General features: G+C 43.0%; 1 protein-coding gene across 3 annotated transcripts in view; it reads right to left on the reverse strand.

Annotated features, from left to right (window-relative positions):
* dym (dymeclin) overlaps positions 1-25,331 on the reverse strand; it is a 712,143-nt gene that overhangs the window by 80,491 nt on the left and 606,321 nt on the right. For all 3 annotated transcript variants that reach the window (XM_068030338.1, XM_068030330.1, XM_068030348.1), the window contains 2 exons: positions 20,001-20,183; positions 1,562-1,675 (listed from right to left, as the gene is read on the reverse strand). In XM_068030338.1, the coding sequence (XP_067886439.1) occupies positions 1,562-1,675; positions 20,001-20,183 (297 nt within the window). The remainder of the gene's footprint in view (positions 1-1,561; positions 1,676-20,000; positions 20,184-25,331) is intronic.

Raw genomic sequence — 25,331 nt, forward strand, 5'->3', positions numbered from 1 at the left:
CAATACCTTTCCACCATCTACAAGGCACAAATCAGGAGTGTGATGGAATACTCTCCACTTGCCTGGATGAGTGCAGCTCCAACAACACTCAAGAAGCTCGACACCATCCAGGACAAAGCAGCCCGCTTGACTGTCACCCCATCCACCACCTTCAACTTTCACTCTCTTCACCACCGACACTCAGTGGCAACAGTGTGTACCATCTACAAAATGCAATATAGCAACTTACCAAGGCTCCTTCGACAGCACCTTCCAAACCCGCGACCTCCACCACCCAGAAGGACAAGGGCAGCAGATGCATGGGAACACCACCATGTGAAAGTTCCCCTCCAAGCACGCACCATCTTGACTTGGAACTATATCGCTGGATCAAAATCCTAGAACTCCCTTCCTAACACTGTTGGTGTACCTACAGCCCAAGGACTGCAGCAGTTCAAGAAGGCAGCACACCACCACTTTCTCAAGGGCAATAAATGCTGGTCTAGCCATCGATGCCCACATCCCATGAACGAATAAAAAAAATTGAACCCCCGCCCCCACCTTCCTATACCAATGTTTTTCCAAATTAAAACCCTTTGGAGGCTGGAGTTTTGATGACTACAAAGCAATGGATTCTCTCTCTGGAAATTAGAGGCAGATCTGACTCAATTATGTCAACCATTACCATGCTTTATACCTTTGGACACTGTAGTGGGTTAGGGGTACCTGTGGCTCCTTCCTTCACTTCTTCGCTTTGCATCCATTTTTAGTGTGCATATTTGTGAAGCACCTTGGGATTTTTTTAGACACAGCTGGTGTTATAGAAATGTAAATTGTTGTAAGCGTTGACTCAACTGTGACTCATAAGTGCATGAAAACATTGATCTCTCATTTCAGTGCGACCGTGGAGGTCCCCTACATCACATTAGAGAGTGTTGATGTCCGTATGCATGCCACTTTATTTTCAGTGAAAAAAACAATTAGAGCTCAAACGCTGTGCTCCATACAGGACATGTGTTCGGTACCTGATACCCATGATACCCATGTTAGACCTACACTGGAAATCTTTACAAAGAAGGACTACTACTCCAGTAAGACAAGATTCTATCCACCCCATACACATTTTGTCTTTATTCCTCTAATCTTCTCTGCTTCTCTCATGCACACTTTGACTTTCAGGATTCATTACCTCAGGGGCTTTTTTCCATGTGCGAGTCCAGATACTGAGTGTCGGCAGGCTGCTCCACATTAGGGGGCATCGCCATTGACTACCATCCTGTCCTCACTCCATGTCCACTAACAAGTACTAACAGGGGTTTCGGGATAATGATCAAGACTGAGAATATTAGGTGATTTTCCCTTCCCTATCTCTGGAGCACTGAAGTCAACTGTAGCACTCTTACTATCATCCTAATTGAGATCAGCACAGACCAGAGGTTGAAAATATGTCGACCTGTTCTATATGGATGAGTTCCTCCCTTAGCAATACATATATGAATTCAGTAATTGATTACCAATCCTGGTGATTTTGAACAAATCACAAGAAATGAAGACAGCGAAAGGCAGAATGCTCACCGCTCACCTTTAGTTTATCTTTGGGCAGAGCTACGGCTCCCTGTTTGATGACCTCCAGAACACGTTCTACCGACAGGTCTGTTCCTGCCTGTTCCAGCCGAAGACTGAAGAAGCTGATCACCTACAAGGTAAATGTGATCGATAATCAACGATCTTGCTTCCTAAACATGGAACGACAGGAACCTCCACCCAACTCCATTAGTACAATGAACAATAGTACCTCTACCCAACTTTGCAGATGCTTTACATATTTACTCTTTTTCCCATTTTTATTATCAGGTGCATGCCCAAACACAAACGTTGTTGCCTACAGTATTGATCAAAAGCATTGGAACCCGACAGCTCATTTGGTAATACTTTGATTAGGTGTAACATAGTCTTAAAAGTGATCTTCCCTTTATTGACTGGACATGGCATCTCACATTCAAAGCAGCATCTCCTAGATTACAGAGGAGTGTTTAATCCCATCTATCAGACATAAATGGCCCTTATTTCGGAGGACCTAAATGTATTAGTACTAATTTGACATAATTTTCAAGTGCTTTCGTGCAAAACATGCCACTTACAACATACTACACAAGCTGTGTATGGACAATTGCTTTGGTGCTGTGAAGTCTGTCCCTCAATGTGAGCAGGGTGGATTCCACATCACTAGTTGCCAGAACAAACAGAACTGCTTTGGTGAACTACCACATGCAAATGAGTTTTTGGTAAAAGTAGAAAATTCATATATAATGGGAACACAGAATTAAACATAATCTGGATATTCTTTATCGAAGAACTTGTGAATTATATAAAGAATACAGGATGTCCTGTGAGTAAAATTTATCAAGTGATCAATAATTAATTATCAGGGAGAATCACGAGTATGCATTAGAGAACATAATTACCAGAAAATTTAGAGCACATGAAGTAGCTTGTATATACTTCATATAAAACAATTAATCATTGGTAGGCAAACAACTAAGATCTCTTTTATTTGTGTAATACTGCAAAAAAACTACAAAAAATAAGAGGAAGTGGTTTCTGCAGATTTTAACAATAAGCATGAGTTTCCCATGGGTTTTTTTGTGAAGATACAGTACATGTCAACACTGTTTAAAAAAACCCTGCTGGAGATGAGCGAGGTCCCAGTAAGAGGCTGTAAGAAGTTAAGTGGGTTAGACTGTATTGGGGATTGCTGGGTGACAGACTGTAGGAGCCAGTCCTCATTAGCCTTAATTGTTTTAGCGACAGCAGAGGGACACCACCAAAGGCTTGGGGATGTGACAAAGCAAATGTCTTTCGCCAGCTCATCAACTCATCAGAAAATGTGAAAATAAATATAACTGCACACACTGGTTTGGTCCTGAAGTGATAGACTAGTCATTTCAGAACTGCATTTCCTGATTACAATTTTGTTTCTCAAGAGATTGCTAATTTTTCAGATTGTGAACTAAAATTAGAAAAATAGCAATTTAGTGGTGATTAAAGGTAAAAATGTATTTATAGCGCATTTACATTACAAGTTTATTGTCCATGAAAATCTGTTTTGGCTTCACACCAATGTTAAAATTTTGGAATGTAAACAGGCATCAAGGTCTGAACTAACTCCAGTGGAGTGAGACTACCTCATCTAGAGTGTCTCACTACTCCTTACTCCAGTTTCAGATAGGGTTTTGACTCTGAATTCAGACTGCATTTACTCTATAACTGCAAAGTGAAATTGAGAGCCATTTTGTACTTCATCCAACTTTCTCTTCTTGATGTGTAAGCTTCAAACAGTGAGTTCTGAGACATCACAGCTGTGCTTAATCCTGTCCTGACTCAATGTCCACGCATGCACAGTTTGCAGAACAATTAGGTAATGACCATTTCCAACAAGTCAGCTGGAGGAGATTGAGCTCTGGCTACATGGAGAGCAGGTTTCTGGATGTGGTCACCCTGAAGCTCAAGGGTGCGCAGGCAGAAAGGGAATGGGTGACTGGCAGGCAAAGACAACCAGGAAGGTAGTGCATGAGTTCCCTGAGTGCAGCTCGCTCTCCAACCAGTATTCTGTCCTGAATTCTGGTGAGAGTAATGGTTCATCTGGGGAGTCCAGCAGCAGCCAACCAAGTCCTCAGCACCATGGGTGGTTCAGCTGTACAGGGGGGCAGGAGGAGGTTTGGGTAAGCAATAGTGATAGGTGATTCTATAGTTATGGGAACAGGCAGGAATTTCTGCAGCAGCAGACGTGAAACCAGAATGGTATCTTGCCTCCATGGTGCCAGAATCAAGGATGTCACTGAATGGCTGCAGAGCACACTGAAGGGGAGGGTGAAGAGCCAGAGGTCGTGATCCATATTGGTACCAATGACACAGGTAGAAAGAGGGATGAGGCTCTGCACGCAGATTCTAGGGAGCTAGGAAGGTGACTAGCAAGCAGGAACTTAAAGGAATTAATCTCTGGATTAGTCCCGGTGCCACGCGTTAGTGAGATAGAAATAGTGTCACGGTCCTGTGTTTTTTTTTCTCCTTGGAAATATTGTGGTGCGCCTTTAAGACTGTAAAAAGAATAGTGAACCTTTAAGAACTCTCCAGAGACACAGTGAGCCAAGGTGCATTCTGGTTGCCAAGCAACAGCCACAGAGAGAGAGGGGACATAAGATTCAATGTTGAAAACTGGCTGGCTGAGATTGGTTTGCAGAGACAGACTGTTCCAGCAATTGAAGAAGCAGAGCTCTGAGACTATTTAAACTGAAGGAAGAAAAGCTGTGTTATTTCTCTCTCAAAATTCTACAAAGCTTCAAGCCGAATTAATTTCATAAAAAATAAGAAAAGAGCTTTTTTCTTTCACAAGAAATTACTGACATCTGCTGTGTTCATTGCTGGAAAAAAAGAGTTTAATACTACAATAGCCGAACTGTTGAACCCCTATCTTCGGCAGGACCTTCTATTTTCATTGGACTTTGGAAGACTGCAAGTGAACTTTGACTGTGTTGTACTGGAAGACCATTCATCAGGAACGTAATTTGCAAAGACTTTTTTTTTCTATTTTTTTCTGTCAGCTAATTTAAAACTGAGTATATGTTCGCCAATGTGGGAGTTAGATTTTTAAATAAGAAGTTACAAGGTCTTTAGATATTGGTTTGTCCTAGCAGTGTTTAAGATTTTAGTTTTTTTAATAAATAGTTAATTTTTGATAACTAAAGATACCTGGTTTGGTTCATTCGGGGGTTACCAGATCGTTCAATTCGGCTGCTTTTTTCTTCCACTTGGAAAGCTTAAAGAAATATGATGTGACCTGTGGATTGATGGGACTGAATTGACAGTGCGTTGCTCCCACCGCGATCAAAATCATATATTTTGATTGGGAGCTTTGTCCTGAGTGGTCATAACAATAGGAAGATAGAGCAGATGATGCATGGCTGGAGAGATGGTGCAGGAGGGAGGGCTTTAGATTCCTGGGACATTGGGACTGGCTCTGGGGAAGGTGGAACCTATACAGGCCGGATGGGTTGCACCTCAATAAACCAGAATCCAATGTCCTTGCAGGGCAGTTTGCGAGTGCTGTTGGGGAGGGTTTAAACTAACGTGGCAGGGGCATGGGAACCAGTATGTAGCAACAAAATGAGAAGCCAGGTGCACAAAGGATTGGGTGAGACAGATAGCACTAGAGTAATAAATAATGAAGTATTAGGTGGGGTCAGCATAAGAGGGAATACAATACGGTCTAAATTAGGTTTACAGTGCATGTATGTAAAAACACAAAGTGTGGTAAATAAGGTTAGTGAGCTTCAGGCGCAGTTAACTACATGGGAATATGATGTGGTGATAACAAAGACTTGGCTCAAAAAGGGCAGGACTGGGTACTAAATATTCCAGGATATAAGGTGTCTGGAGAGATAGTGAAGAAAGGAGGAGGGGTAGCAGTATTGATTTAGGAACATATTACAGTGCTGGTGAGAGAGGATGTCCTAGAAGGGTCAAGGACAGATTTTATTTGGTTACAGTTAAGAAACAATGGAGGTGCCATTACACACTAGGTGTATTCTATTGGCTACCAATTGGTGGGAAAGATAGAGAATCAAATTTGCAGCAAAATTGCAGAGAAGTTCAAAAACTATAGGCTGGTGATAATGGGGCAGTTCAATTGTCCTAATATAAACTGGGATAGTAATACTCTAAAGGACAGAGAAGGGGAAGAGTTTTTGAAGTGTGTTCAGGAGAATTTTCTTGATCAATATGGCCCAATGAGAAAGGAGCCATTGTGGATTTGATTCTGGGGAATGAGGTCCCAGAGGGCTGGAGAATAGCCAATGTTGTTCCTTTGTTTAAGAAGGGTAGCAAGGACAATCCAAGAAATTATAGGCCGGTGAGCCTTACGTCAGTGGTAGGGAAATTATTAGAGAGGATTCTTCGGGACAGGATTTACTCCCATTTGGAAACAGACGAACTTATTAGCGAGAGGCAGCATGGTTTTGTGAAGGGGAGGTCGTGTCTCACTAATTTAATTGAGTTTTTTGAGGAAGTGACAAAGATGATTGATGAAGGAAGGGCAGTGGATGTTATCTATATGGACTTCAGTAAAGCCTTTGACAAGGTCCCTCATGGCAGACCGGTACAAAAGGTGAAGTCACATGGAATCAGAGGTGAGCTGGCAAGATGGATACAGAACTGACTCGGTCATAGAAGACAGAGGGTATCAGTGGATGGGTGTTTTTCTGAATGGAGGGATGTGACCAGTGGTGTTCCGCAGGGATCAGTGCTGGGACCTTTGCTGTTTGTAGTATATATAAACGATTTGGAGGAAAATATAGCTGGTCTGATTAGTAAGTTTGCTGATGACACAAAGGTTGGTGGAGTTGCGGACAGTGATGAGGATTGTCAGAGGATACAGTAGGATATAGATCGGTTGGAGACTTGTGCGGAGAAATGGCAGATGGAGTCTAATCCGGACAAATGTGAGGTAATGCATTTTGGAAGGTCGAATGCAGGTGGGAAGTATACAGTAAATGGCAGAACCCTTAGGAGTATTGACAGGCAGAGAGATCTGGGCGTACAGGTCCACAGGTCACTGAAAGTGGCAACGCAGGTGGATAAGGTAGTCAAGAAGGCATACGGCATGCTTGCCTTCATCGGGTGGGGGATGTTGCCTGGTCTGGAGGGCATTAGCTATGAGGAGAGGTTGGATAAACTAGGATTGTTTTCACTGGAACGACGGAGGTGGAGGGGCGACATGATACAGGTTTACAAGGTTATGAGCAGCATGGACAGAGTGGATAGTCAGAAGCTTTTTCCCAGGGTGGAAGAGTCAGTTACTAGGGGACATAGGTTCAAGGTGAGAGGGGCAAAGTTTAGAGGGGATGTGCGAGGCAAGTTCTTTCCACAGAGGGTGGTGAGTGCCTGGAACTTGCTGCCGGGGGGGGGGGGGGGGGGTGGTGGAAGCAGGTACGATAGCGACGTTTAAGAGGCATCTTGACAAATACATGAATAGGATGGGAATAGAGGGATACGGTCCCCGGAAGTGCAGAAGGTTTTAGTTTAGGCAGGCATCAAGATCGGGGCAGACTTGGAGGGCCGAATGGCCTGTTCCTGTGCTGTACTGTTCTTTGTTCTTTGAGGCGGTCAAGTGGATTAAGTGTCAGTAGAGAATATTTATGGAACAGTAATCATAGTATTACAAGGTTTAGGTTAGCTATGGAAAAGGACAAGGAGCAATCTGGAGTAAAAATACCTAACTGGAGGAGTGCCTATTTCATTGGGGTGAGAACAGATCTGGCCCAGGAAAATTGGAATCAAAGACTGGCAGGAAAAAATACAAAAGAACATGGGCTGCCTTTAAAGAGGAGATGCTTCCAGTAAAGTCGAGGTAATTTTCTGCGAGGGGGAAAGATAGGGCAAGAAAAGCCAGAGTACCCTGGGTGTCAAAGAGATAGAGAGTAAGATGAAGCAGAAAATGGAAGTAACAAGCAATGCGGATAAAGGGGAACCTGTGGATGTGGTGTACTTGGATTTCCAGAAGGCATTTGACAAGGTGCCACATCAAAGGTTACTAAACAAAATAAGAGCCCATGGTATAGGGGGTAACATATTAGAATGGATAGAAGATTGGTTAGCTAACAGGAAACAGAAAGTAGGCATCAGTGGGTCATTTTCAGGTTGGCAAGCCTGTAACTAGTGGAGTGTCTCAGGGATCAGTGCTGGGGCTTCAATTATTTAAAATCTATATCAATGACTTGGATGAATGTATGGTTGCTAAATTTGCTGATGACATAAAGATAGACAGGAGAATAAGTTGTGAAGAGGACATAAGGAGTCTGCAAAGGGATATAGATAGCTTAAGTGAGTGGGCAAAGATTTGGCAGATGTAGTATAATGTGGAAAAGTGTGAACTTGTCCACTTTGGCCGAAAAAATAGAAAAGCAACATATTATTTAAATAGAGAGAGACTGCAGAACTCTGAGATGCAGAGGGATCTGGATGTCCTAGTACACGAAACACAAAAAGTTAATATGCAAGTACAGCAAGTGGTTAAGAAGGCAAATGCAATGTTGTTGTTTACTGCAAAGGAAACAGAATATAAAAGTAGAGATGTTTTGCTACAGTTGTATAGGGCATTGGTGATGACCACATCTGGAGTATTGTGTACAGTTTTGGTCTCCTTACTTAAGGAAGGATATAATTGCATTGGAAGCAGTTCAGAGAAGGTTCACTCAACTGATTCCTCGGATGAGAGGGTTATCTTCTGAGGAAAGGTTGCACAGGTTGGGCCTGTATTCATTGGAGTTTAAAAGGATGAGAGGTGATCTTATTGAAACACATAAGATCCAGAGGGGACTTGGCAGGGTGGATGTTGAAAGGATGTTTCCCCTTGTGGGAGAAACTAAAACTAGGGGGCACGGTTTAAAAATAAGGGGTCTCCCATTTAAGACAGAGATGAAGAGACATTTTTTCTCTGAGGGTTGTGAGTCTGTGGGACACTCTTCCCCAGAGAGCAGTGGAGGCAGGGTCACTGAATGTTTTTAAGGCAGAGGTAAATAGATTCTTGACAAACAAGGGAGTCAAAGGATATCAGGGGTAGGCAGAAAAGTGGAATTGTGTCCACAAACAGATCAGCCATGATCTTATAGAATGACGGAGCAGGCTTAAGGAGCCGAACAGCCTACTAGTTCGTATGTTTGTAACTAACTTGATTAGAGTTTTTTGATGAGGGAACAAAGATGGCAGATGAGGGTAATGAAGTTGATGTGATGTACATGGACTTCCAAAAGTTGTTCGATGAAGTTCCACATAATAGAATTGTCAGCAAAGTTGAAGCATGCAGTAAAAGGCACAGTGGCAGCATGGAGACAAAGTTGGCTGACTGACAGGAAACAGAGAGTAGTGGCGAACAGTTGCATTTTGGACTGGAGAAAAGTATACTGAGGGGTTCCCCAGGGATCAGTATTAGGACCATTGCTTTTCTTGATATTAATGACCTAGACTTGGGTGTACAAGGCACAATTTCAAAACTTGGAAGTATTGTGATCTGTGAGGAGGATAGTGATAAGACTTCAAGAGGACATAGACAAGCTGGTTGAATGGATGGACTCATGGCAGATTAAATTTAATGCAGAGAAATGTGAAGTGATACATTTTGGAAGGTTAAACGGGGAGAGGCAATATAACATAAAGGTTGAAATTCTAAAATGGATACAGGAACAGAGAGAACTGGGGGTACATGTGCACAAATTGTTCAAGGTGGCAGTGCAGGTTGAGAAAGCAGTTAATAAGGCATATGGGATCCTGGGTTTTATAAATAGAGGCATAGACTAGAAAAGCAAGGAGGTTATGAACAACCTTTATAAAATACTGGTTGGGGCCTCAACTGGACTATTGCGCCCAATTCTGGGCACCACACTTTAGGAAGGATATGAAGGTTTTAGAGAGGGTGCAGAAAAGATTTACAAGAATGGTATAGGGATGAGGGACTTCAGTTACGTGGATAGATTGAAAAAGCTGGGGCTGTTCTCCTTAGAGAAGAGAAACTTGAGAGTAGATTTGATAGAGGTGTTCAAAATCATGAGCAGTCTGAACAGAGTAGATACAGAGAAACTGTTCCCATCGGTAAAGGATTGAGAACCAGGGGATGCTGGTATAAGGTGAATGGCAAAAGAACCAACGGCGACATGAGGAAAAGCTTTTTTAAGCAGCGCCTGGTTATGATCTGGAATGCATTGCCTCAGAGTGTGGTGAAGCAGATTCAATTGTGGCTTTCACCAGTGAATTGGATTAGCAACTGAAGAGAAAAATATGCAGGGCTACGAGGAAAGGGGTGGGGAGTGGGACTAGCTAATTTGCTCCTGCAGAGAGCTGGTATGGAGACGACAGGCCAAATGGCCTCATGTGCTGAAACCATTCTATGATTCTAAAAGTAAATCTATCCCATGTCTTTCAATAACTTTACCATCACTGATTCCCCACCATCAACATCCTGGGTGTTAACATTGACCAGAAGCTTAATTGTACCAGCCATATAAATACTGTGGCGACAAGAGCAGGTCAGAGGCTGGGTAGTGACTCACTTTTAACTCTCCAAAACATTTCCTCAATCTATAAGGCACAAGTAAGGAATGCAGAATACTCTCCACTTGCGTGGATAGGTGCAGCTCTAACTATATAAAATAAACTCAACACCATCCAGGAAACAGCAACCAATCCACCACCTTCAACATTTACTCCCTCCACCACTGGCGCTCAGTGGCTACAGTGTGTAGAATCTGCAAGATGTAACTTCTACTGTAGCAACTCATCAAGGATCCTTTGACAGCACCTCTCAAAACCGTGACCATTACCACTAGGAAAGGCAAGGGCAGCTGGTGCATGGGAACATCAACACCAAGTCACACACTATCCTGGCTTGGACGTATAATCACCATTCATTCACTGTCACTAGGTTAAAATCCTGGAATTCTCTACCAAATAGCACCTGGAGTAACTTCACCACACGACTACTGCAGTTCAAGAAGATGGCTCACCACCACATTCTCAAGGGCAGCTAGGGATGGGCAATAAATGTTAGCCTTGCTAGTGACACCCACCACACTGTGAAAATGAATAAATTTTAAAAAATCATTGGATAGTGTTCAGCTGTGGGAACCCTGGCTGATTTTTTCTCTCCTCTCTAGCTCAGGGGTGCTGATAACAATTGTATCTCCCAAGCTAACATAATACAAGTCATAACCATCTAAAAGCAGCCTTATAGCGATTTACCACTTCCTGATTCCCATACAAACCATGGCTTTACCCTCTTCTGCTCTTTCTCCCTAAGGTTCCTACATACTGCAAGGCTATGGGCCCTGACAACATTCCGGCAATAGTACTGAAGACGTGTGCTCCAGAACTTGCCACGTCCGTAGCCAAGCTGTTCCAGTACAGCTAAAACACTGGCATCTATCCGGCAATGTGGAAAATTGCCCAGGTAAATCCTGTACACAAAATGCAGGACAATTCCAACCCAGCCAATTACCGCCCCATCAGTCTACTCTCAATTATCAGTAAAGTGATGGAAAGTGTCGTCGACAGAGCTATCAAGTGGCATTTGCTTAGCAATAACCTGCTCAGTGACGATCAGTTTGGTTTCCGCCAGGGCCACTCAGCAAGTCAGGAGTGTGATGGAATACTCTCCACTTGCCTGGATGGGTGCAGCTACAACAACACTCAAGAAGCTCGATACCATCCAGGACAAAGCAGCCCGCTTGATGGGCACCCCATCCACTAACATTCATGCCCTCCACCACCAACGCACAGTGGCGGAGGTGTTGGGTGTCTTGCAAAGCATTAAGGTAGATAAGTCCCCAGGGCCTGATGGGATCTATCCTAGAATACTGAGGGAAGAAATTGCTGGGGCCTTGACAGAAATCTTTGCATCCTCATTGGCTACAGGTGAGGTCCCAGAGGACTGGAGAATAGCCAATGTTGTGCCTTTGTTTAAGAAGGGTGGCAAGGATAATCCAGGAAATTATAGGCCGGTGAGCCTTACGTCAGTGGTAGGGAAACTATTAGAGAGGATTAATCGGGACAGGATTTACTCCCATTTGGAAACAGACGAACTTATTAGCGAGAGACAGCATATTTTGTGAAGGGGAGGTCGTGTCTTACTAATTTAATTGAGTTTTTTGAGGAAGTGACAAAGATGATTGATGAAGGAAGGGCAATGGATGTTATCTATATGGACTTTAGTAAAGCCTTTGACAAGGTCCCGCATGGCAGACTGGTACAAAAGGTGAAGTCACACGGGATCAGAGGTGAGCTGGCAAGATGGATACAGAACTGACTCGGTCATAGAAGACAGAGGGTATCAGTGGATGGGTGTTTTTCTGAATGGAGGGATGTGACCAGTGGTGTTCCGCAGGGATCAGTGCTGGGACCTTTGCTGTTTGTAGTATATATAAATGATTTGGAGGAAAATATAGCTGGTCTGATTAGTAAGTTTGCGGACGATACAAAGGTTGGTGGAGTTGCGGATAATGATGAGGATTGTCAGAGGATACAGCAGGATATAGTCGGTTGGAGACTTGGGCGGAGAAATGGCAGATGGAGTTTAATCCGGACAAATGTGAGGTAATGCATTTTTGGAAGGTCTAATGCAGGTGGCAAGTATACAGTAAATGGCAGAACCCTTAGGAGTATTGACAGGCAGAGAGATCTGGGCGTACAGGTCCACAGGTCACTGAAAGTGGCAATGCAGGTGGATAAGGTAGTCAAGAAGGCATACGGCATGCTTGCCTTCATGGGTCGGGGCATAGAGTATAAAAATTGGCAAGTCATGTTGCAGCTGTACAGAACCTTAGTTAGGCCACATTTAGAATATTACGTACAATTCTGGTCGCCACACTACCAGAAGGACGTGGAGGCTTTGGAGAGGGTACAGAGGAGGTTTACCAGGATGTTGCCTGGTCTGGAGGGCATTAGCTATGAGGAGAGGTTGGAAAAACTCAGATTGTTTTCACTGGAACGACGGAGGTGGAGGGGCGACATGATAGAGGTTTACAAAGTTATGAGCGGCGTGGACAGAGTGGATAGTCAGAAGCTTTTTACCAGGGTGGAAGAGTCAGTTACTAGGGGACATAAGTTTAAGGTGCGAGGGGCAAAGTTTAGAGGGGATGTGCGAGACAAGTTTTTTACACAGAGGGTAGTGAGTGCCTGGAACATGCTGCCAGGGGAGGTGGTGGAAGCAGATACGATAGCGACGTTTAAGAGACATCTTGACAAATACATGAATAGGAAGGGAATAGAGGGATATGGGCCCCGGAAGTGCAGAAGGTGTTAGTTTATGCAGGCATCAAGATCGGCGCAGGCTTGGAGGGCCGAATGGCCTGTTCCTGTGCTGTACTGTTTTTTGTTCTTTGTACAAGGCACAAGTCAGGAGTGTGATGGAATACTCTCCAATTGCCTTGATGGGTGCAGCTCCAACAACATTCAAGAAGCTCGATACCATCCAGGACAAAGCAGCCCGCGAGATGGGCACCCCATCCACAAACATTCACTCCCTCCACCACCAACGCACAGTGGCGGCAGTGTGTACCATCTGCAAGATGCACTGCAGCAAAGCTCCTTAGACAGCACCTTCCAAACCCACGACCTCTAACACCTAGAAGGAGAAGGGCAGCCGATGCATGGGAACACCAACACCTGCAAGTTCCCCTCCAAGACACACACCATCCTGAGTTGGAATTATATCGCCGTCCCTTCACTGTCACTGGGTCAAAATCCTGTAACTCCCTTCCTAACAGCACTGTGGGTGTACCTACCCCACATAGACTGAAGTGGTTCAAGAAGACAGCTCACAATCACCTTCTCATGGGTAATTAGGGATGGGCAATAAATGCTGGCCTGGCCAGAGCCACCCACTTATTCATAAATAAATTTTTAAAAAACTCACCCCTCCAGTTGGAATGCTCATTATTTTGAGGATCAATTTGTTAAACACATTCCTCCGGCTTCCCAGCCTACACAAACTTCAGGTAATCCAGAACTCTACATGATAAGTCCTCTTCCACAACCATTATCACGTCCTTGCTCAGCAACAGCAACCTGCATTCATCTAGTGCCATTAATGCAATAAAACATTCCAAGGCACTTCACAGGAACATTATCAAACAAAATTTGACACTGAGCTATTGCGACATGTGATCAAAAGTTTGAGCAAAGATATAGAATTTAAGAAGCATCTTAAAGGAGGAGAGAGTGTTAGAAAGTTGGAGAGGTTTAGGAAGGAAAATTTCAAAGCTCAAGACCTAGGCAGCTGAAGGCCAATGGTGGAATGATAAAAATCTCCATTCTATTCTACACCTCAAAGAATCAAAATCTTACTTGTTTTCAAATCAGTGTGTGGCTTTGCCTCACTCTATTTGTGTAATCATCAGCCATACTCAGAGGCCATTCCTCTGACTCTGGACACTGTTTGTCCACCACATCTTCATCTTACAATCAGAGGATGATCCTTCAGCTTTTATTCCCCTATCATTTGGAATTCTCTTTTAAAACCATTCAGTCTTGATGTCTCTTTCCCCATCATACACCTCCCAAATATCTGTCTTCAAGTGAGCCACTGTTCTCTTGACCTCCAACTCCATGCCTCAATTCTTTCCCTTCCTACTTGGCATTCACCTCTTGTATCTCTTAACCTGATCTGAGATATTTTGCATATGAGGCAGAAAAAAAAGGGCAGGGTCAGCTGTTGCTTTTATCTGAGGAGATTTTTTCTGTCTAGCTATATATTTTTTTTATTCATTCATGGGATGTGGGCGTTGATGGCCAGGCCAGCATTTGTTGCCCATCCCTAATTGCCCTTGAGAAGGTGGTGGTGAGCTGCCTTCTTGAACCGCTGCAGTCCACGTGGGGTAGGTACACCCACAGTGCTGTTCGGAAGGGAGTTCCAGGATTTTGAAGCAGCGACAGTGAAGGAACGGCGATATAGTTCCAAGTCTGGATGGTGTGTGACTTGGAGGGGAACTTGCAGGTGGTGGTGTTCCCATGTATATGCTGCCCTTGTCCTTCTAGTTGGTAGAGGTCGCGGGTTTGGAAGGTGCTGTCTAAGGAGCCTTTGTGCATTGCTGCAGTGCATCTTGTAGATGGTACACACTGCTGCCACTGTGTGTCGGTGGTGGAGGGAGCGAATGTTTGTAGATGGGGTACCAATCAAGCGGGCTGCTTTGTCCTGGATGGTGTCGAGCTTCTTGAGTGTTGTTGGAGCTGCACCCATCCAGGCAAGTGGAGAGTATTCCATCACACTCCTGACTTGTGCCTTGTAGATGGTGGACAGGCTTTGGGGAGTCAGGAGGTGAGTTACTCGCCTCAGGATTCCTGGCCTCTGACCTGCTCTTGTAGCCACGGTATTTATATGGCTACTCCAGTTGTTTCTGGTCAATGGTAGCCCCTCGGATGTTGATAGTGGGGGATTCAGGGATGGTAATACTATTGAATGTCAGGGGGAGATGGTTAGATTCTCTCTTGTTGGAGATGGTCATTGCCTGGCACTTGTGTGACGCGAATGTTGCTTGCCACTTATCAGCCCAAGCCTGGATATTGCCCAGGTCTTGCTGCATTTCTACATGGACTGCTTCAGTACCTGAGGAGTCATGAATGGTGCTGAACATTGTGCAATCATCAGTGAACATCCCCACTTCTGACCCTATGATTGAAGGAAGGTCATTGATGAAGCAGCTGAAGATGGTTGGGCATAGGACACTACCCTGAGGAACTCCTGCAATGATGTCCTGGAGCTCAGATGATTGACCTCCAACAACCACAACCATCTTCCTTTGTGCTCGGTATGACTCCAGCCAGCAGAGGGGTTTCCCCCTGATTCCCACTGACCTCAGTTTTGCTAGGGCTCCTTGATGCCATACTCAGTCAAATACTGCCTTGATGTCAAGGGCAGTCACTCTCACCTCACCTCTTGAGTTCAGCTCTTTTGTCCATGTTTGAACCAAGGCTGTAATGAGGTCAGGAGCCGAGTGGCCCTGGCAGAACCCAAACTGAGCATCACTGAGCAGGTTATTGCTAAGCAAGTGCCGCTTGATGGCACTGTTGATGACACCTTCCATCACTTCACTGATGATTGAGAGTAGGCTGATGGGGCGGTTGTTGGCCGGGTTGGACTTGTCTTGCTTTTTGTGTACAGGACATACCTGGGCAATTTTCCACATTGCAGGGTAGATACCAGTGTTGTAGCTGTACTGGAACAGATTTGAGGTAATCCTTTTGGATTCCATACCCACGCAGAGGAATATAACCAATAGAATTCAACTAAACACCAAGAACACATCCTTTCCACTCAGAATTGCATTCATCATCAGCAAGATATACATATCTGGGCATATCACACTATCGAAGTACACCAAAGAGTGCAATGAAGGTTCATTGGGCTAATTTCTGAACTGAGGGGATTGTCCTATGAGGACAGAGCGAGTAGACTAATCCTATATTCTCCACAGTTTAGAAGAATTAAAGATAATCTCAAACAAACTTATAAAATTCTTAAGAGGTTTGACAGGGTAATGGCTGGGAGGATGGATTCCCTGGCTGAGGAGTCTAGAACTAGAACTAGGGCTCACAGTCTCAGAATAAAAGGTATGATTGAGATGAGGAGAAATTTTTTCACTTAATAGCGTTACGACCAGGTGAGGAAGGGATCTCAGGCTCCCCTCTCGGCCCTTTCCTGGTTTGGCCGTATCAGGGTTTAACTTTTAAAACACCGTGTTTTTTTTAGCTTCCCCTCAGTGAGTCCTTGCTCACTGCCCTCTAATTGTAATTGTAAAGGAATCAACCAGACAGGTTTTCTCAGGCTTAAACAAGAAAGGTGTAAGTTTATTAATCTTAAAACTCTAACTCAGTTAAAACTACTAAAAATATGCGACACAACCACGCTAGCATGCATATGTGATAAACACACACAAATAAAAACAAAGGAGGAGAAATAATTAAAGGGGGAAGGTTTGAAGTAGTAGATGGAATTCAGTTACTGGCTTTGAGTTGGTTGTAAAGTCTTTGAAGTTAAGTCTTGCAGTTCTCGTTGGGGCCCAGTGCACACATTCAAACTTGTTTCGCTGGTACCAGAAGGCTGCAGGGGTCTTCTGTCTTGATGCTTAAGTTACTTCTGTGGGTCCCTGGAACTTTGCGTGAGAGAGAGAGACCTTGCATCTTTTTGGTCTTCGAAAGCAGTCTGCCTCAAAACTTTACTGTGATGCACAATTCAATCAATTCCCAGGTTGGCCAGCAGGTTAGTCATGTGACTGGCTCTTTGAGACAGCATTTGGTAGGTGTGGTTTCTGTCATAATAGGGTTGTGAATCTTTTAGAATTCTCTACGCTAGAGAGCTGTGGATACTCAGTCTCTGAGTATATTCAAAACCAGAGATTGACAGATTTTTGGATACTAAGAGAGTCAAGGGATAGGGCGATACTATGGGAAAGCGGAGCTGAGGTAGAGGATCCATTATGGTTCTAGTGAACGGCAGAACAGGCTCAAATGGCCAAATGGTCTACTCCTGCTTCTATTTTATATGTTATGTTCCAATAATTCCCTTTAATATAATGAGATAATAAAGTAATGGTTTGCAGCTGTACGTGATTTTAAAAAAAATAATCCTGAAATTTATTTAAAACAAGGTTGTGACCCACAACCTGGGGTTGGAAAGGGTATGTGCCAACCAACATGCTGGATCAGAAGGACAACTAACACTGTTACATAGGAACATCGGAGCAGGAATAGGCTATTCAGCCCATCGAGCCTGCTCTGCCATTCAATACGATCATGGCTGATCATCCACTTCAATGCCTTTTTCCCACACCATTCCCATATCCCTTTATGTCATTTGTATTTAGAAATCTGTCAATCTTTACTTTAAACATACTCAATGACTGAGCTTCCACAGCCCTCTGGGGTAGAGAATTCCAAAGATTCACAACCCTCTGAGTAAAGAAATTTTTCCTCATCTCGGTCCTAAGTGGCTTCCCCCTTATTTTGAAACTGTGTCCCCTGGTTCCAGACTCCCCAACCAGGAGAAACATCTTACCTGCATCTACCCTGTCTATCCCTTTAAGTATTTAGTAGGTTTCAATGAGATCACCTCTCATTCTTCAAAACTCTAGATAATACAAGCCCAGTTTCCCCAATCTGTCTTCATAGGACAGTTTCACCATCCCGGGAACAAGTCTGGTGAATCTTCGTTGCACTCCATCTATGGCAATAATATCCTTCCTAAGGTAAGGGGACCAAAACTGCACACAGTACTCCAGGTGCGGTCTAATCAAGGTTCTGTACAATTGAAGTAAGACTTCACTACACCTGTACTCAAATCCTCTTGCAATAAAGGCTAACATACCATTAGCCTTCCTAATTGCTTGCTGCACCTGCATGCTAGCTTTCAGTGACTTATTGATGAGGACACCCAGGTCCCTTTGTACATCTGCACTTTCTAATCTCTTACCATTTAAGAAATACTCTGCACATCTATTCGTCCTACCAGAATGGATAACCTCACATTTTTCCATTTTATATTCCATCTGCCACATTCTTGCCCACTGACCAAGTCTGTCCAAATCCCCTTGAAGCTGCTTTGCACCTTCCTCACAACACACATTCCCACCTCATTCTGTGTCAGGTGCGAACATGGAAATATTACATTTGGTCCCCACATCCAAATCATTTATATTTGTGAACAGCTGGGGCCCAAGTTGGGTCACTAAAATCTTTCTAAGAATACAAGGCACGGATAATTTGTAAAGGAACATAGGAACAATAGTATGCTATTCAGCGAATAAGAAAGGCAGACAATGCTTGACTGAACTGATGAAGTACTCTGATGAGCTAGCGGATATGCTGGATTAGAGAAGTGCAGGGCATGTGGAATACATGGTCTTTCAGAAAGCTTTTGAGAAGGTACGACTGGAGAAGATTAGTATGGAATTGTGGGGGTGGGGGGCGAGGATAACAAATTGGATCAAGACTCGTTAGAAGGGAGCAAAGAGAGAGTAGGATTTAGTGTTATTTTCCTAAGAGTGGTTAAAAATGGGTAGCGGTGTTCTTTTCTGGGTTCTACTTGTAAGATGATGGAATAGGCAAATGAGTTGCAGTTGGCATTAAATGCTAGTAAATACGAGGTTGTACATTTTAGTTAAAATAAAGCAATTATATTTTAAATGGGGAGTTTTGCTGATGTGGAAGAGCAAAGAGTAGGATATGGTAGCATTGTGGTTATATTACTGGCCTAGTAATCAAGATTGGACTAATGATTGGGAAGCATGAGTTCAAATCCCACCACAGCAGATTGTTGTAAAAACCCACCTGAAGTGTCCTTCAGGGAAGGAAATCTGCTGTTCTTACTTGTTCACCAGAGCCTCTCCAGAAAAATCTTCTCTTCCCATCAATGCAATGTTTTCTCTGAACTCCCTCCCAAAACTTCCCTTTCCTTCTTTAGGATCTTCTTTAAAACTCAAATCTTTGACCAAACTTTTAGTTACTGCTCCCAACATCTCCTCCTTTGAAGTCAGTTTCTGTCGGATCACTTTTTGTGAAGTGCCTTGGGACATTTTTCTATGTTAAAGATGCTACAAAAATACAGGTTATTGGTCACAAGGAGGTGCGCCAGAGATGTCATAAACATTTGCTATCTTCCAGAAATTGCCTTGCTTCCATTTAGTGCCTTTCGAACATACGAATTAGGAGCAGAAGTAGGCCATTCAGCCCCTCTAGCCTGTTTCGCAATTCAAAAAGATCATGGCTGATCTGTGTGTCTAGAATTCCACACTCCCATCATGATGGTATGGTATCAGGAACTCAATGCAGAGTCAGGACACAACAAAACAGTATGCTTGGGATACTCAAGAAAAAAATCAGCTATATTGTAAACCCTCCATGAAATGCAGCATGTTCAGACAAGGGGTGAAGTAGATCTGTGCTTGGCTACAATGCTCCTCATAGCTGAATGGCCTAACAGCAACCGTATGTTTAGTTTGACACATGACAACTTTGCTAATTACTGGAAGGCCACTGGCACCCAAGTAATGATACCCTTGCAGTACTCAGCACCTTTTGGAGAAAAAGGATGAAATTGAGAATGAGTAATTAAACTTGGCATGATAGGTGTGAATTCATTTTATGACCCAAAAACTGTGTGCTCGAAATATGTACTCAACTACTTCTATTCTGCTTCTGCATCACAAATAAAAAAATTTCTGAATATAAAGAAATAAATACCATTTTAAAGTTTTACTACAAGGTCACTCTTGAGCAATCCAACCCAGTATCAGAGTTCTGTTTCCTTTACATGATGTGCTACCATTGTTGTTGCACAGTACAGTCAACTGCAGCCAACGTGTCAGCATATCAAAGTTAAAAAAGGAGTCACAGCCTGAGATATCTGCAATCCAACTGAAACAATGCAGTTGAAATTTAGGCAAGCTTTAATGAATGGAAAGTTTGTCAATTTCACTCCTTACCATGTCAAGATTCTGCATCACGTCTTGGAAAGAAGGGTGTGTGCGGAATTGTTCAAAAAGATCCCGTTTGTACAGGAGTGCATACACTAGGTTGGGGTTGTGGTGAAGAGAAGTGGAAAGACAGGAATTTATGATCTCCAGCATCATTCGGATCACCTCTTCAATTACATTGAGATCTTGAGCCTGTGCAAAGGAAAACACAAAGAATAAGTTCTTGCTCATCACTCTAAAATGCAAACAGACAACAGTCATATTGTCTGACTATTGTGGGTTCTGTTGGTCTGCTGCAGAAATTATGTCGTGAAACTGGTTTTGCAGCCAATTAGCTTTTAAATCTGTTTATGGCATTACCATAATTTATTTCTGTGATTTTCTCCAGCCCTACACACCAACCCAAAATCATAAAGAATTTATGAACTGAAACAAAATCAGCCAAGTGTCATTTCCAATAGTTGATCTAGAGCAATATAGGCACCCTGTACATTTCTCACCCATTTTGCCACACCCTTCTGTTTCAACAGCATAACCTCTACCTGTTACACTATCACTTACATTTTTTTATTCGGTCATGGGATATGGGCATTGCTGGCTAGGCCAGTATTTATTGCCCATCCCTAATTGCCCATGAGAAGGTGGTCATGAGCTGCCTTCTTGAAACATTGCAGTTCATATGGGCTAAGTACACACACAGTGCTGATAGGGAGTTCCAAGATTTTGACCCAGCGACAGTGTTTCTATGGTAGGCCTCACTTCACATGATATGGCACAATACAGAAAAGGCCTCATTTATAAAATATGCAGGGTAAAAATTTGCTTCTGCACTTGTAGTTGTGAATTCTGTCAACTGAGGAGTGAGTGCATGGAGACAAGAAAAATGCTTTCTCAACTTGGCAGTGCAGAAGTAAGAGTCCCAAAGCTGCTAATGTTCAGCCTGTGTGCCAATGTTATGCTAAACTCTGGTAGTTTTACTTATCCAGCAATACGTGAAAGAATCTTCCTGCAAAATATTGAGGTTGCTGAGCTCCCCACCTGCAACCATAATGTTCAGGTGAGAGAGAGGAGAGAGAGAATATTGAGGAAAGAACGTGGAACAGAAAAACTACTTTAATGCCCTTTAATAATTTGTAATATTGGTTCCATTTTCATAGCTATGTAAGCAGAAATCACATTTTCAGTGCCTGCATCATAGTAAAATTGAAGGTCGAGCTCATGCACACTACTCAAATACATGCACAGAACACTGATTATGGACCTCTTTCGATAGTGCATGTCTTCCCCTATTTACCAGAAGATGCAACTCAGTTGACTTAACGGTAACTGAAGAAAATCACTAACTGAGCAGCCACATCAGCAGTAACAGAGCAGTGAACCTGAATTTAAAAACACGGACAGAATGTCCCCATGCAACCTGCGTTTTGGAAGCAGCTTACTTCTTTTAACTGTATTTAGGTTTCTGGCACCAGCCCATACCTCAACTATGTAGGTGACTCATTACTGAAGATTTCACTCTGAGGGTTTGACAGCTCTTCTCACTGCCTGTGTGTCATCTTTTTATTTCTTCACTAAAACCATACATTTAAAAGGCAGAAGATATAAAAATAACTGGTGTACTCCATACGGCTTAAAAATGCTTGATAATTTTGTTTACTATACAGCTAAAGTACACACCCAGACAGGCTCTCAAGCCACAAGTATCTACATAAATGTCTCACAGCAGTTCCTGGAACACTGAATGTATAGCCAGTTATACTTACAATAGACATACACCCTGTAGTTTTTAAGATATATTTGAACCAATGACAGAAATATGCCATGTTTTATGAGGTATACATTGTACCACTAAATATGCCTCAATTCCAAAACTATAGCCAAATAATGCTAACATTTTTTGATTTATTGGGCTCACAGCCCACACCCTCCTCAACCTTACCTCTTAGCTCCCGAGAGCATTTAAACTTTACTTGACCTCAAAATACTTCAATGAATCAACTACTGCATGGAATCTGGAGCATTTCCCTAAAATTATATTCCAATTTTTGTTTTTAAATTAAACACATGGCTAAACAATTAAACACAGCTCAAAATGTATTCAACCTTCTTTCGAAGAACTCCGCAAACAAATTAACACTATAGATTACACAATCATGATATTCTGTTTAGGAATAGAAGGACCGAAAACTGATTAAGGCATGAAATGATAGCCCAGTACAATAACCAGTTTAGATGCAACTCTACATGATGATTAACTCTACCACAGGTGGGCAGTAGAGAGAACCTGCTTTGCTTTCCTTAGAAAGCACGATGATGACTTGGCATTAATTTGACAATTGGGCACAAGTAATATGGACAGGACAGTCCAGAGGTTGGGAAATGGGGTGGGACAGGGTGAAATTAAGAGGATAAAGGGTAACAGACCTAGAGCAAGTACCATAACTGGTAAGTAGTCATCACAAAGTAACTCCAACACTTCAGTTTTCATTTCCCAATTTTCTCTGCTCATTTCATGGAGCTGCTGACTCATGCTGGAATATGGCTCTACAGACACCAAGCACTCTCCAGTACCTCACCCAAGTAATTATTCTTCAAGTGCGAGCCTAGACTGTGAGTGTTGGCAGACTGTTTAACCATACAGATCTGGTCTATGTGATTCAATTCCAATATGAGTACAGCAATAGTAAAACTGAAGAAACCAAGCTGAAAGGCCAAGGCAGGGCATTAAGACGAAATATTATAAAACATGAAGTAAATGAAAAAATAATGATTAGGTAATATCAATTTTGAATTTTAAATGTATGATCGTTAAGTGTTTTGAGATCTTCGAAAGGAATGAGTTAAGCCAGGAGTGCAATGAATTTTAATTTTTACACAGTGAGGATGTAGGGAGGAGGAAAAGTAAGTAGTACAGCATACAGAGCTTAGAAGGGATGAGAGGGGAAAGTTAAAGAAGCAATGCCCCACAGTTATATGATGAATAAAGGAAGAAATATTTTGTGTGTGTGTGTGTGAGTGAGTGAGAGAGGGAGGGAGGTGAGATAAATGATTGAAGATTCGAGGTTACAGAGGGATTACCTATCAAACAACAAGCTTCTTCCTGTTAACCTTGATCATGGCAACTGTTGTGCCTTATCCTTCCTTTACCACTCCACAGCTTTCAACATGTCAATCACAATATATTCCTCCATAGTCCACCTCAATGTAACTCTTTGGGGCGCACCTGCTTCGAGCTGTCCCAACACAACTTGCGCAGTTACCTCTGAAGTTCCCCAAAGATCCATCCTTGCCCACTCCTCTTTCTCACTCTGAATGGAGCACTGAATTGAAAGAACGATGGAAATTAGCACAGGGTGTGCTCTCCCATTCAAGGTTAACTTCTGTACCAGTTATGCAGCTACTTTCCCAGTAGACAGGACTGCTGAACCATAGTTTTTAATGAATATGTCTCACAAATCTAGCTAACAATAATCACTTCTCACCTTTGATGGATGTCCCCAGAGTTTCCTTTATCTATTCACATTTTTGGTCTCACTATCCATTATGACCTCAAACAGAACTCTCACATGTCCTCAATTACAACAACTGTCTGCCTTTGCCATAGAAAATGTGTCAAACCGCTCCTTAGAAGAGAAAAGGAGCAGGTTCTAAGGTTTTGCAGGGCAGTTAGAAGTGACAAAAAGAAAACTAATGGGACTAAAGGCTGAGAAGTCCCCTGGACCTGATGGCCTGCATCCTAGGGTCTTAAAAGAAGTGGCTGCAGAGATAGTGGATGCATTGGTTGTAATCTTGCAAAATTCCTTGGATTCTGGAAAGGTCTCAGCGGACTGAAAAATTGTAAATGTAACACATCTATTCGAGAAAGGGGTTTTTGGGGGGGGGGGGGGGGGGTGGTGGGGAAGGTGTGATGGAAACTATAAACCAGTTAGCCTAAAATCTGTAGTTGGGAAAATGCTAGAATCCATGATTAAGGAAGCAGTAACAGGACATTTAGAAAATAGCAATGCAATCAGACAGAGTCAATATGGTTTTATGAATGGGAAATCGTGTTTAACAAATTTATTAGAGTTCTTTGAGGATGTAACAAGCAGGGTGGATAAAGGGGAACCAGAAGATGTAGTGTATTTGGATTTCCAAAAGGTATTTAATCAGGTGCCACATAAAAGGTTCCTACACAAAATAAGAGCTCATGATGTTGGAGGTAATATATTAGCATGGATAGAGGAGTAGCTAACTAACAGGGAACAGAGAGTCGGAATAAATGGGGCATCTTCAGGTTAGCAAACCTTAACTAGTGGAGTGCCACAAAGATCAATGCTGGGGCCTCAACTATTTACGATCTATATTAATGACTTGGATGAAGGGACTGAGTGTATTTATTTTTATTTTATTTATTTATTTAGAGATACAGCACTGAAACAGGCCCTTCAGCCCACCGAGTCTGTGCTGACCAACAACCACCCATTTATACTAATCCTACATTAATTCCATATTCCCTACCACATCCCCACCATCCTCCTACCACCTACCTACACTAGGGGCAATTTACAATGGCCAATTTACCTATCAACCTGCAAGTCTTTGGCTGTGGGAGGAAACCGGAGCACCCGGCGGAAACCCACGCGGTCACAGGGAGAACTTGCAAACTCCGCACAGGCAGTACCCAGAACTGAACCCCAGTCGCTGGAGCTGTGAGGCTGCGGTGCTAACCACTGCGTAATTGTGCTGCCCCAAGCCAGATTGCAGCCAGATTTGCAGACAATACAAAGATAAGTAGGAAAGCAAGTTGTGAGGAGGACACAAAGTGTTTGCAAAGAGATATAGATAGGTTAAGTGAATGGGCAAAAATTTGGCAGATGAGTATAACGTGGAAAAATGTGAGGTCCACTTTGGCAGGAAGAATAGAAAAGCAGATTATTTACATGGAAAGAGACTGCAGAATTGGTATAGAAAGATCTGAGTACTCTTGTACCTGAATCACAAAAAGCTAACATGCAGGTACAGCAAGTAATTAGGAAGGCAAATGGAATATTGGCATTTATTGCAAGGGGGTAGAGTATAAAGTAGGGGTCCTGCTACAGCTATACAGGGCACTGGTGAGACCACACCTAGAGTACTGCATACAGTTTTGGTCTCCTTACTTAAGGTGGGATATACTTGCATTGGAAGCAGTGCAGAGAAGGTTCACTAGGCTGATTCCTGGAATGAAGGGGTTGTCTTATGAGGTAAGGTTGAGCAAGTTGGGCCTATACTCATTGGAGTTTAGAAGAATGAGAGGTCATCTTATTGAAACATATAAGATTCTGCTGAGAGGCTGTTTCCCCTTGTGGGGCAATCAAG

This window comes from Heterodontus francisci, chromosome 1 (genome assembly GCF_036365525.1).
Source record: "Heterodontus francisci isolate sHetFra1 chromosome 1, sHetFra1.hap1, whole genome shotgun sequence".
In the NCBI taxonomy this organism is placed as follows: Eukaryota; Metazoa; Chordata; class Chondrichthyes; order Heterodontiformes; family Heterodontidae; genus Heterodontus; species Heterodontus francisci.